This window comes from Cicer arietinum, chromosome 1 (genome assembly GCF_000331145.2).
Source record: "Cicer arietinum cultivar CDC Frontier isolate Library 1 chromosome 1, Cicar.CDCFrontier_v2.0, whole genome shotgun sequence".
Classification (NCBI taxonomy): Eukaryota; Viridiplantae; Streptophyta; class Magnoliopsida; order Fabales; family Fabaceae; genus Cicer; species Cicer arietinum.
In genome coordinates, this window is record NC_021160.2 from 17,954,049 (window position 1) to 17,968,753 (window position 14,705).

Genomic DNA, 14,705 nt, shown 5'->3' on the forward strand with positions numbered 1-14,705 from the left:
CTTTAAAAAAAATTAATTAATTAGGTGTTATATTTTTTTACTTTTGTTAATTACACTTCTTTTTATCTTTCAATTACATTTAAATAAGTTAAATGTGCTCAATTCATATATTATATTCTATGTAAACTTAATTTATTATTTAAGTAAACATTCAAGTAAATATCTTAATTAAATGTAATTGAATAATACATGGATATGACTGGCAACAGTGATTTATTTTTCAGAGATTAAAATGTGTATTTATTCTTATTTATTTATTTCATAAAGTATTTTGTTAAAATATTATTTTTGTTATCCACAAGTTAGGATAGACCCAATATGGTAGAGCACAAAAAGATGCTTCTCCCACCAAATGTGTCTCTAATAAGAAAGAAGCCAGCTAAAATGAGAAGTGGCAATTCAACGTAAGCTTTATTTGACCTAACTTCTGAAATATTTATTTATGTAATGTAGTGTAAGGTGGCTTTGTTTCCAACCAGAATTGTTTGTACCAGGTTCCTTAGAAAAGTGTACTCTACGGGGACAAGTTGCGTGGAGACTCAATGGCCTAAACAATTCAAATTGTAGCATAGACGTGACGTGTAACATCCATGGCCAGCACACTTCTTTTTTGTCATAATTTCTTTTATTTTGCAATTTTTTTATAGTTTCTATTAAATTAAATAACTAATTGAATCTGTCAAAGTTTTATTTAAAGATAATCGAATGTAATTGATTTCATTGCAAATTATTGACTTAATCTTCATGTTTTTTATATCTATCATCTTGAATCTTTGATTTGTAATTCAATTATGTGTTAGATTTCAAGGAAAAAAACTAATTGAAGCCGGGTTAATTAATTCAGCTCAAATGGTTGACTCTTCATTTTATTTATATTCTCATTTTCTCCAAAAGGTAGGACCAATCAAAATTCATTGATCAATCCGATCTAGATTAGTACTTCCTTTAATATTAAATATAAATAATTTTGAGTTAACAAAAATATATGTATTTGATTTAAAATTTAGTTTAAATTAATACATTTATTTTTATTAACTTTTAAAGTTATATATTTGAGGTAAAAGAGAGTGTTTAATTATTTATTTGTGTTTTAAAAGATAACATAATAGAAAATATGTGTATAATAAATGTTGACAAAATAAACACCCAAATTGAATTGAAGGCACATCATGAAATTGAATTTATGGGGTAAACACCCAAATTTGAAGATTTCCAATCAGATCCAAAAATGCAAAAAGAAAAGGACAATTCAACTTTCATCCTAAACTACTAACAATTTAGAAAAGAACGACACTTCGTTTTTTCAATCCAAAATCTTATCACAATATCAATTAATGGTATTATTTATTTATTTAGAAAAGCTCCATAAGACTCCAAATAATAAAAGGTTCCGCAATCTTCTCAATTTTCTCCATTGATTTTACTCTTCAACAGCAAGAGGCACAGCTTCAGCCTAAAAAATACAAAAATGATATAATAAATTAGTAGTAATTGAGGAATCACATTCAAAGTAGGCACAAGGAAGAAAAATTCCCTTTTGTTTTCTAACACTTTTTACCTCTTGTAAAGGGAATTCAAATAAAAGAAATGTTACTTCAACTAGCATTTGAATTTATAATTATTTCATATGTTACTTCAAGTAGCATTTAAGTTTATAGTGTATCATTTATGTCTCGTTTTTACTTAAGTTATTTATTATTGTTACTTAAAAAATTTAAACGTTAATTAAAAATATTTTTTACATCAATTCATTTTTATGAATTAATTCATCGGGTTATCCTTTATAATCATCTGCTATCAGCTAACATATCTGTTATGCTCGAATATAAAAAATGAAAGCATTGAAGAATGTATTGAGAGAAGATATTATATACCAATTTGTTGTACTTGAGTGCATAGAACATCTCAAGGTAGCGTTTGCTCTCACGGCGATCAAGGTTTGTCACATGCTTCCAAAACCCATACACACCAGTCAGAGTCAGAAGCCTGTCAGAGTAAATCTGCCATGTGTACCTATGGAACAAAGGCAAATAAAAGAACAAAAGAAATTTAAACACAATCATAACTCATAAATACCTTATGCAGCTTTGCAGTGTAATTCATGATGATGCTCTATTGAAATTTTAACAAAGAGAGACTATTGTGACATTTTTAATGTGAATGTGATCATAGTTTTAAACATAATATGAGACTGTGATCTGTATTGCAACATTAAAAACTTTCATGTCTCTACAACGTTTGGTAACAAAGTGAAACTATTGTTGTGTGAGGGGACAGTGGTTTTGGTGAATTACTATATGAGAAATTTTTTAGTGCATTCACACTATCAAACTTTTTTATATGTATCCAACCAAATCATACTATGCATATTCTTAATATATCTACACAAGTATCTATATGATGAAATATAAATAGATGCATATGTAAAATATTTTTACGCTGAGAGATCATACAAATTAAATCCTTACTATATTAGATAAGAAAGAGAGATTAATGTCGAGTGCATTGACTTACTTCTCATGAATACGTTTGAGACCTCCATGAGAGATTTTGTCCCAATAAGATGGATCAGCCTTGCTCTTCTCAAAGAACTCAACGAGAGTCTCAGCGGCAAGGTCGCCATGGTAAGGATCAATATGGTAACCAGATTTTCCATGCACAATTATCTCAGCAGGACCACCATTACAAGTAGCAAATGTGGGCAATCCACAAGTCATAGCCTCAACAACAGTCAAACCAAAAGCTTCATAAATTGCAGGCTGCACAAAAGCACCCTTTGTGTCACAAATGACACGGTAGAGCTCTCCGTTCCGAATTCGGTTCATCTGTGAGGAAATCCATCTGAATTGGCCGTTTAGTTTGTAGGTCTCGATTAGGCCATACATTTTCTTCATCTCAGCTTTTTCTTCTAGATCTTTGGACTCCTTCCTCCTGTCTCCGGCAACAACAACAAGGTTTACTAACTCCCTTAGGCGAGCGTTCTTACCGTACCATTCTACAAGTCCTGTAATGTTCTTCACTCGGTCCAACCTTGCCATGGTGAAGATAATTGGCTTGCTGCGGTCCTTCAATACACATCTGTCATGAAGGGCCGTTAGATAGGAGAAAGGTTATGTCAAATTAAAAAGTGGAAACTAGTACTATTTAAGAGTAAATAAATCGTCAATTTAGTCTTTGAAATTGTAGGTATCAGACTCTGAAAATAATGAAATTCTAAAATGATCCGTGAATTTGGAAATGTTGATCACATTAGTACCCCGTAACAATTTCATAGATATTGAATGACTCGAAAGAAATAATGTGATCACGGATTTCCAAATTTAAAGATCATTTCGAAGTTTTATTACCGTTAGGAATTAAATTGTAGTATGCAAATTTCAACGATAAAATTGGTTATTCGTTTACAATAAAGGTCGTGCAATAATGAGATTCATTATAGGTTTATTGTAGAATTTAAGAAAGGAGGGAAAGGAATACTTACATGTGTTCCTCATTCTCCACTGAGCTATAAAGAAGTTCTTCAATCTCAGGGTGGAATGATGTCAACCTACGCTCGGTTTCAGTATAAGGGAAGTAAATGCTCATATCAGCTCCGGGAGAGACAATGTTAAACTTTGGATCGAAAACATCGATACCGTGAACCACTCGGTAAAGTCCTGGAAGGGTGAAGGCAGTGTGACTCTCATATTGTCCAACAGTATCCTTGCTGCAAGAATACAAAGACGTGAGAGTTTCAATAAGATAATCAATAAACATTAAAAATGCATTCGAAACAAAACATAATGATGTTAACATTGATTTTTTGTTTTAATAATGAATCTATCAGAAACATCAACAAATGAATATAACAAATCAATAAAAGGATATACTAATTGTTTACCTTCCAGCGATCTCTTGGAAGGTACTAGTGATAATAAAATCTGTGTGGTTCATTGCAAAAAGATCAGCAGTAAATTGGCATGAGAAGTGATATTTGTCATCAAACTTTTTCCAGTAAATGTCAGATTCTGGATACTTGGTCTTCTCAAGTGCATGAGCAATAGTACACTACAATATGTGTCAAAATGAAGGTAGACTTCAAGATATTTTTCAAAGTATAGTAAAAAAATGGTAACTAAAATTTGAAACCAAAGTGTGTAGACAAACCTGAGTTACACCTAATTTATGTGCTAACAAAGATGCAACAATGTTTCCATCACTGTAGTTTCCGACGATAAGATCAGGCTTTCCTTGCAACTCTTTAGCAAGTTCATTGGCAACATCCTAATGACAATAAATAGTTTCATCTCACAATGAAGTCACATTCAAGTGAAAATGTTAAAATGCTTGAACTTTTTCCAATTTATGAATGAAAGTTTCACCTCGGTGAAAGTCTCTAGGTAAGGCCAGACTTCAAATCTCGAGATCCATTTGCGAACAATTCCCTTCTCTGTTCTAAAGGGAACTCGAAGAATGTGGCAATGTTCGGTATCATAAACTTTCTCAAGACGTTGGCCGCAGGTAGTTCCCACTGCATCAGGGAGAAGACGAGTGATCTGCATTTAACAGAAAACACATTCTTAACTTAGTTAGAGAAACATTTATAAACTATACATAACTATGCTAAATCTTCATAAGTACGCTAGAACATACGATGAGAATGCGAGGGGTGATATCCAAGCCTTGTTGCTTTATACGCTTGAGCATCTCATTCTCCAAGGCGCGAACTTGGTCCAAGATGTAAACAACCTATATTGGATAATCAATAAGAACGTGTCACTCAACTTCGAAAGCTAAACTAGTATGAAGTAGTACAAATATTTTGAAATTGCAGTCGCAATTGCAGTTATATTGTGATCGTTAATATTATGAAGAAAAAACTACAGATAAATGTGGTCTATATAACCGCAATATGAGGTTGCAGAGGCTTCCAAAACCTCCATGTCGCAATCGCAATTTGCACCACATGTCAAAAATGTGAATGTTGAATGTTATATCAACTAACCTGTCCACCAGTATCAGGGTATCCTAAAACATTATCTTGGGCAAAGTAACCATGTGGAGAAAGGATGACAACATTAAAGACCATAGGGATTCTTCCAAGGAATGTCTCAAGGGTGCAAGGATCGGGTGCCTCAAGAAGATCCAATAGAAGCTGGATCATTTCAAGGACGCGCTCAGCGGTGTCTCCCCACCCTCTCTCCAAACCAATCTCCTGGAACTTGTGTTCAAATTCCGAGTAGGATGTTTCCGGAGCAATTGTGCTCAGATACTCTTCTGCTTTTATCAAAACATGTTGAAGAGAATTCAGATTTTGAATTCTGTCATTCACCATCATAGTCTGCAATAAGCAAAACCTTACCTCAGTAAAATCAAAACAAACAAACAAACAAAACCATTACCAAGACCAATTGTAAAGGAATGATCAACAATGCATATCATTTACCATCTTTGATAAATAGAAAAACTACATAACTATTTAAATTCAAACTCAAGATTCGATTTTCACCCATGGTTTGCAAAATGTATAAATATGTAGCAATAAAAATATGTCAAAATACCTTTCCATTATAGTTGTGAAGCCTGAGGAATTCCAGCAGTGGCTGCAAGCTCTCTTTGCCATGGAAAAGCTTAGCAGAAAGATGGCGATTAAGGAACTCCACACCATTTCCAATCGACTTGTTCAAGGTTGGTCGCGGAAAAGAGGCGTTGAATGGTTCAAAGTCCAACTCAAGCACAAAGTTGCCGTTAGAACTGCATTAAGAGTGAACAGAACATGTTAAATTGTACTGATAACCTTACTAAAAGACCCTTTTCATTGTATGCAAGAATCAAGAGCAATGGAATCTCCAAAACCTTTACCTTCCTTCAACAAGTTCCTCCTTGAACTTGAGATACTCAGCAGCGCTCAGCTCATCAACAACAAGGCCGTGTACATCGACTCTCAGATACTCCCAAACACCAGGCCTTGGACGAACAGCAAGAGCAACAAATGGTGGCAACACTATGGCTTCCTACACAACACAAACAAAACAAAAAACTTTAACAAACCCCACCATTTATAGTTTTAATATAACACACAAATAAACTAAGTATGACCAACACCATAGATGGAAGGTGTATCTAGTGTCTGTGTCCAACATCAACAATGGTTACATTCAATAACTTCAATTTTTGTTAAATATCATCAGTATCTACGTGTCTCTGTGTGTTGATATTTCATTGATGATAAAGAATCCTAATTTTTTAAACTATTATCAGTATCTATCTTTATGTATTGTGTCAGGTATCAGTGTCTTTGTTGGTGTTTCATAGATATTAAACATAAATGAGTTACCTGGGTAGATCTCAAAACTTCTCCAAAGGCTCCATTAACTAGTTTTTGCCTATTCTCCTCAGGAATTTCTTCAAACTCGGCAATGACTTGATGGTGTTGCAGGATTCCCTTTCCCTTTGCTTCAATCCTTTTAACACCATATAAGATTTTGAATGTTATTTTAAATCCTTACAACAAAATTAGTAATCAAGAACAAAAAAATTATTAAAAAAAAAAATATATATATATATATATATATATATATATATATAATTTAAGCAAAATACCTTGAGAGAAGGGCCAAAATTTCATTCCTGTGACCAGTGAGAATTTCATCAGGTGTTGCAGGATTCCCTTTCCCTTTGCTTCAATCCTTTTAACACCATATAAGATTTTGAATGTTATTTTAAATCCTTACAACAAAATTAGTAATCAAGAACAAAAAAATTATTAAAAAAAAAAATATATATATATATATATATATATATATATATATATATAATTTAAGCAAAATACCTTGATAGAAGGGCCAAAATTTCATTCCTGTGACCAGTGAGAATTTCATCAAACCTCTGACGGATAGAGTGAGAGCGGGTAAGACGATCACTACCCATTTGCTTCAAAACCTTAAAACTTCAACAATAACATAAAAAGCAGCACAAAAAAAAGAAATATAAGCTACCATACATAAAAAAAGAATAAGAATAATAATCACCAAAAAAAAAAAAAGCAATGTTGAAAAAAAGAATTCTAGATGACTAATTTGGATTGGATTTGAAGACAAATCAACCCTCACCAACCAACTATTCAAAACACTAATAATATTAATTAAAAATCATACACCTTAATTTAACCAAAATTTCTCTTCCTTACACTGCATGAAAAGAATTCCAAGATGCAATTTTTTAATTGAAGCACAATCAATTTTCTCTTACTAATAACATTATTAATTAGAAATTTAGAACACCAAGAACAAGCCAAAAATTGAACTTCAATTTTAAAAATTAAAATATAAAAGTCCACTTTAGTATCCATCAAAAAATAACAACAACAATAAAAAATTAAGAAACAAACAAAGAAAATCTTAGTTCAAGTCTAGCAAAGATACTAATGCAGACAACTTTTCTATGTTTCTTTATTTATTTAATTTATTTAAAATCCCACAAGAAAATAGCACAGAGACAGAACAACATAACCATAATCCCAAAAAATGAGACAAAAAAAAAAAACACTTAAAAAAACAGAGCTAATAGGAACCACGGATCAAGTGATTTCTGTACAATGATCGTACAGTTAAGTTAGATCTTTGAGAGTAGAAGCTAATGTTAAAACAGAACAATATAGTAAAGAAAAGAGAAAGTGAAAGATTACCTTAAGCAATAGAAATAGAGTGAATGCAAAAAATGAGGGGGAAGAAGGAAGAGAAATGAATGAATGGAAAAAAGAAGTAGTGGATGTGTTAATTTATAGACATTGGAGCGCGAAACATAACAGAGAAACGTATGAAATAAAAAAGGCAAAAAATTCAACAAAGGACAAACACATTCTCTCTCTGCAAAGGAGGATTTTGTAAATGCAACTTTATTAGTTATATTCTACACGTACCTTGCTGCTTCAACTATTTATCAATCTCTGGTTACTATTATTATAAACCCAAAAATACTATTTTTACAATTATTAAATGTTAGTTAAGAGTCATTCATTTTTTTATTTTTAATTAAATATTAAATTATTTTTATTGAATTATTTTTTAATATTAAATGTTATATTATATGTATTAAATATTTTTTAATTAAATAAAAGATACATTATAAATTATACTTTAACTAGTTTTGAGATAAATGAAAGATATACTAACATTAAATATTTTAAAATATAGTTAATTTCTGTTTATAATAATAACTAAAATTTAAAATGTTTTTATATATAATAATGATCGGAATAAGTATATAAAATTTACATTATCAATCGATCATAATTGTAAAATTATTAAAATATATAATTTTTATTATAATTATCACTAAAATCATATTTATAAATAATTATTATTTATATTTTTTTTTACACCAATTAAACTTTTTTTTTTTAAATTGAGTGCAAATATATGTGGTGGACCACTTTTGTCAAAAAAATATATGGTGGACCACTTTTGAATCAAAATCGAATAAATGAAACCTGCCTAATTAAACAGGATTCTTTTTTTGGAGTAGGATGACATAAAGATGTAATTAATGCATGCAGTAATAATAACTACTATATTACCGTTAAGTTCAAGCAATACATTTCTTGATGGTCAAGACAGAATTATTTATTAGGCTAATGTTGTTCCTCGATCTTATTTTGATTATAAAATTTTTAGTCAATTTATTTTTAAAATTAAATTGTGGTCTCTTATATTGATGATATGACATTTGTATATGATATTTAAATGATATCTGTATGTTGAATAAAATATTTCAATTTTGACTGTACAATGAAAATTGGATTTTCTGCATTTACAGTGTCATGCAATAATGGCCTACATATAAAAATTTCTTAACACAATTTTTTTTTAATAGGTGCTTATAATTAATAATGGAGGAAATAAATCAATTAATAATTTATAGAGATAAATTTTCTTTTTCTAATTATTATGATTTTCATATTTGCTAAATCATAATGCAGTAGTAGATGATTTGAACATCAATTTAAAGATTAAATAGAATATAAATTAAAATACAGTTTTAATCTCTTATTTTATCAAATTTATAATTTTTTTCTCTAATTTTTTTTATAATTTTGATCCTACAATTTTCAAAATTTTGATATTTAGTTTTCTTCTTATTAAATAATATCACTTTAATAATTTTTTAAATAAAAATAAATTAATTAAATAAACCACTTTATTAAAATTTTATTTATTTTTCTAAATTTTCTGAACAAATAGAAATTTTAAGAAAATAAGCTTTTTTATTTTAGAAACTTTTAAAGAAAAAAAATTAAGTAATATTATTTAATTTAAAATTATTTATTGACATTTTTTTTCTTAATTATAGTATAGATTTAATAAAATAGGGAGGCCAAAATTAGATTTTACTCTAGAATATATGTTTTGAATTGATTTCGGATATATATTGATAAAGTTGACCTTATTCTTGGAATGTTGGTGACATTTTTTAGTTATCCTCTTTCTTTCCTTTTTGTTTTCTTCTGATTTTTTCGGTGAAGAGATATTATTTTGTGGGTGCATCTAAATCTTGGTGTTAATCACACGCTAAAAACCTTTTTGGTGTTGCACCGTTTCTTACAGCCAACTACACTCCATAAAGCATGTCTTACTCTCTATTTATGAGAGAGGGAAAGATAAATAATTTAATAATTAAAAATATTAAATCTCGTTTTTTCGCATAACCAGATCTCAAATATTTAAAGGATAGCAATTTACTTAACTATAATTGTTTAAGTATTAATTAATGACCTTGGCCCCTTCAATTAACATAACATAGTACTAGTACTACGTAGGAGGTCATATATTTAAAAAATTGCATTCATAAAATAATTAAGAGTAATCAATATTAGATATGTAGAGTGAGGTAGATATATATTTCAAATGCAAATATTTGAAGAAATATTTTCCTTTTTCAAGAGAGATGCTCAAGACTTTAAGTCAAAACTGCCACATCTAAATATTTGATGTCATTGCAATGCAACCACAATTAAAATAACATTAATTTGCAATTTTTATAAGCAAAATTTAAATAACACAAAATACATGGAGTACTTCAATTCAAATAATATTAAATTAGTCGTACTTGATTACAATTTTCTCTCTACTTATATTAGATATCACATTGCAAGCACGATTTGAAACCTTTGACACGCTTAAGTAACTAAAAAGAAAATTTTAGTAGTAAAGTGTAAGTTACAAGTTAACTTAAAAAAAAAATTACAAGTAACATACCTTGTATTTGTAATAGCAACACTGAATGATATGGAATAAAGCAAATTGAAAAGAGGAACAACAACACTAAGTGCAATGAAGCAAACAAAACGCAAATTAAGAATGCTACAAAGAAATGAATGAAATGGAGGATTGAATGTGTGAAGAAAGATGTATTTGGAATGCCCTTTTTATAGTGAAATGAGGAAAAAAGAGAATTTCACATTTTAATTGCCCCTGTTTCCATGAAAGTGTTGTCCATTGTTTTTATTAATTAATTTTATTATTTTTTTGGTACATGTTATTATGATGATTACAGCCAAACTTAATTTCTGTGGTTTCTTTGTTGTTTTCACAAAACCACTTTTCACTATTAATGCTGCTAGTTCTTCTATCTACTTTCATTTTTTAACTAATTAATTCATCCACTTTGGACCCAAATCTAGAAGTTTAGTAGTATTTAATTTGATACATGATGTGTTCTCCTCGTAGTTGACAATTAAATTGATACTGTATTATACAAAGCAATTTGTTTAATAAGCCTTAGTATTTTTTATGGTGCCTTGTTGTCTTTGACTTATTGTTGATGCTTGAACCCATTCGTGGAATTATTTTATACTACTAGTTAAAATAGTATCCACTTCAGCTAACAGCATTCCACGTAAAAAAATTAAAGATTTTATATTTAAATCTTAATTAATCATTTTATCATATTTAATATTTTTTTATAAAATTATATAATTTAGAATATTTTATTGGATAATATTTTATTGGATAATATTATCTTTATAATTATGTATCTATTTAAGTAACTTTTTATAGAATATGTAAAATGAAGGGTCATTAAAATAAAAGTTCATGTTCCTTAATAGTATAATTAATGATCTTTTTGGTTCAACATATGGAAGGGGAGGAATTTCAATAGAGGGGAGAGGAATGAAGGAAAATAGGGACATATTTAGTTCAACAGTGAGGGAAGATAAAATAAATTTTAATTGTTTTGTATTTAGCTTAGGGGAGAAGATATAAATTTTATATGATTTTTTAGTTATATTGAACATTTCTCCTACATCCTAAAAAGAAGGGAAAATAAAAATTAGAAGCGATTTTGCAAATTTCTCCTCTTCTTTTATAATTTGAATCAAATACATTTTTAAAAAAATATTATCTACCCTTATATTATTAACTAAATCAAATCTATACATTTTTATGTAATCAAATTTTGATACAATATATTGTATTGTTGTTGACATTAATAGCTCTAAATTAATGACTTTTTTATTTTACTTCATACGATTACGTTAAAGAATGAATTATATCTCTTGAGTGTAGGTTCTTAAAATCATCTTATAAATGTTCTTTCAATGTGTTAGATAACTGAAAAAATTCTTGAAATAATGTTTTGAGAGACTGCTGAAAGATTTTGTTTAAATATCTGAAATCATTTGTAAATTTTTCTGAGACTTGTAACAACTTAGTCTTAGATTTTCTGAGACATGTAACAACTAATTTGCAAACTCATCTAAACTCATCCCAATTTAAGTGTGAAAAATCCACTTTCATTGAATGAGGGTACAAGTGCGGATTTTCACCCCGCACCAATCTCCGAACCATATCCCTAGTAATATTATTACCATTTTTAAATTTTTATATACATGTATATATTTAATACTTTTTAAATATAAAAAATTATATTTCCTCTCTATAGAAAATATGATTTTAATATTTTTTAATTTTATTATATAATATATTAATTATAATAAATATAATTTTTAATTTATCATTTTATATATATATGAATAGGTGTGAGTACGGAGAGACCCAAAAAAGAAACAGAGATGGGGGTGGATTTTTCCCGACTAATCAGGAGCGGGAGTGGGGGCGGCAAAATCTGCTCCTACACCGCCTCGTTGCCATGCCTATCCACGACAATATAGATTAGAACAAGATGCATATGATCTGTATGGATTAGGTGACAGAGTTGGAATATTGATGCAAATGTTAGTAAATTAGTAGTTAAGTATGTTTTTTTGAGTTTGAACCTGACACCTCCTTCTTATTGAGGCAAAACTCAAATTAATATTTTGATGTAAACAAATAATAAGTTAATTAAGGACTCTAATTATGATTATAAATTATGTGTTAATTTAACATGTGTTTTTTAGTATAATAATCCAAGTTAGGTACAAAGCAAATGCAAGAGAAATTAATTCAAAGAAAGAGCTAAAAAAGAACAAAATTGAATTAAGAACGTTCTTGACATAATCTGCAAAACCAAGAACGTTCTCTTCGTTCCTGTCACTTTCAGCAAGCAAGATATCATCAATTTTTAACGCAAGGAAAGCTCTTACAAATCGCGAATGGATTTCCAGTTCATATACTAGGAATGTACAGCTCTCATATGGGCAAAAGAATCATTCAAAAGGATCAAAGTATAAAAAGCACAACTAAAAGCAAAAGTGTCAAATGATCACTCTCCAGTAGTGTAACATCAGCCTCCAGACTGATAAACATTCTCCAACATGTTACACATGATCTTCAGCAGCAAACATCTTTCTCCAGAATGATTAGCAACTATCTCCAGAAGGATCAACAATCATTCTCCAAGTATGATGACATCAGTACAGAATGATACGAACATTCTCCAGATTACTGAACATCATTCTCTTGCTTTGTTACATCTTTCTCCAGCCTTATATTATCATTCTTCAGCCTGTTTTGTGCGAAGCAAAGTACTATATTGAACTAATCTCATCAATCATATATCTAAAGATTAAAGGATCATTAAACAAGATCATAGTTGTCCAAAAATGAAGAATTTCAGACCAGTCAAACAGAACTTTAAAGTGTTCAAAGACTTGAACATTTTTTAATCATAAAATCTGGTATTTGGTCAAGACTGACAGAGCACTTCCAATGGCTTTTTTTGACTGTCATTAAACATCCTAAAGCCTATAAAAGGAACCCCAAACTCAAGGAAAATCCAGGACTTCAAGTGTTAAAAAAAATCCATCAATCACATACACTTATATACTTGAAAGTTTCACATTTGCAAAAGAATCAGTTCTGAAATCATCTTCATATATCTAGATTGTATTACTGAGTTCTTTCATAAAAAATCTATTATCAAACACGAGTTGAGCATAATCAGATTCAACCAATCTCTTTAAATCATTAGTGTGTAAACTCAAAACTATAAGGGGTTGTTTATAGTTTGAGTATTGTTGTAAAAATTCTTTTATGGTAAATCCTCTCAAGATTGATAGGTGACTTGATTAAATCTTTTTTGAGTGGAAAGGAATTGTTGTTACATATCAAGATTGATTGTAACAAAAATTGTGAAAAACCAAGAACGTTCTATATTTGAACACTTAGTGAAAAATGTCACAATTGTAAGTACTGGACGTAGCCCGAGTTAAGTGAACCATGATATATCTTTGTGTGGTATCTCTTCTTTCTCTCTATTTACTTTCAGTCATTTGATTACAAAGTTAAATAGATAAACTAAAACTGTGAGTTTAATTAACCAATAACGTTCTTCATTTTCTGTTTTTCAGAACCAAAAACGTTATCTGTTTTTATAACCAAAATCATTCTTGAGTTATTTTCTAAAGATTTTAACATGAAACTTTAAATAGATGAATTTACAATTCAAACCCCTTCCTTATAAATTGACATTGCTACTTCACTTCTTACAACTCATTTAACTCATTAGTCGAGCTATTTATACAGAACATGAGAACATCAATTGATAGAAACTTTTCCTACCGATACTACAAAAGTTAAAGCTAGGGTTCTAGCTTAACAAAGGAAAAAATAAGAGAGAAACTAATCAATTAAATAAAAATATTATCTTCTTAATTAATTGTCTTTAATAATGTGACCATACAATGTTTATATAGATTATTGCATACTCACAATAAGATAATGATGTGACCTTACAATATTTATATAGGTTATTGCATACTCACCAATAAAATCCCCTAATTTCTTCTTTGCTCATTCTTTTGTAAATTTCTTCTTCCATAATTTCGTTTTCCTAACCTAATTTAAAAACCTTATAACCTAAAGCATGTGCGTGTGAAGTGATTTTCATAACCAAATTTACACTTACTCAAACAATGATGAAAAAGTTATTGGCGTATGATATAATCAATAACCAAAGACAAGTGTATGTCCTACTCTTCATCAATTTTCTTATTAGTTCATATAAATTTGCTTGTTTTGTTCTTATCATCTCAACATCAAGTCAAAGCCTTATTTTAATGCATAAGATCAAATGAGAAAAGAAAATACAACCTTTCTTTTGAAAGTTGAAATCTTCATTGAAAAACAAGAAAGAATAAACAAAATGAGTAAACCCAAAGCAAAAATGCACTGAATTACACTACATGAAAACACAAAATAAAAAATACAAGATTAAAAGAACATTTAAATCATTAATTTATCTTAAAAGATGAAAATACATAGTTGAATATATATATATATATA

The 14,705-nt window shown here is 29.2% G+C and overlaps 1 protein-coding gene across 4 annotated transcripts; it reads right to left on the reverse strand.

Moving 5' to 3' along the window:
* Nucleotides 1–1,151: 1,151 nt before the first annotated feature.
* LOC101509229 (sucrose synthase-like) lies at nucleotides 1,152–10,388 on the reverse strand. 4 transcript variants are annotated; one of them, XM_012719014.3, is made up of 14 exons: nucleotides 10,236–10,388; nucleotides 6,812–6,928; nucleotides 6,317–6,443; nucleotides 5,842–5,993; nucleotides 5,541–5,733; nucleotides 4,985–5,320; nucleotides 4,633–4,728; nucleotides 4,362–4,535; nucleotides 4,147–4,263; nucleotides 3,881–4,047; nucleotides 3,482–3,706; nucleotides 2,515–3,078; nucleotides 1,875–2,013; nucleotides 1,152–1,453 (listed from the first exon to the last, which is right to left on the reverse strand). In XM_012719014.3, exons 2-14 carry the CDS (start codon nucleotides 6,907–6,909, stop codon nucleotides 1,421–1,423), a joined length of 2,421 nt encoding a protein of 806 aa, XP_012574468.1. In that variant the 5' UTR covers nucleotides 6,910–6,928; nucleotides 10,236–10,388; the 3' UTR covers nucleotides 1,152–1,420. The 4 variants fall into 4 exon arrangements, with proteins under 4 accessions (XP_012574468.1, XP_073226711.1, XP_073226710.1 ...); XM_073370610.1 differs by having other exon boundaries at nucleotides 6,812–6,921; nucleotides 10,236–10,377; XM_073370609.1 differs by lacking the exon at nucleotides 10,236–10,388 and adding an exon at nucleotides 7,667–7,822.
* Between the last annotated feature and the right edge of the window lie 4,317 nt (nucleotides 10,389–14,705).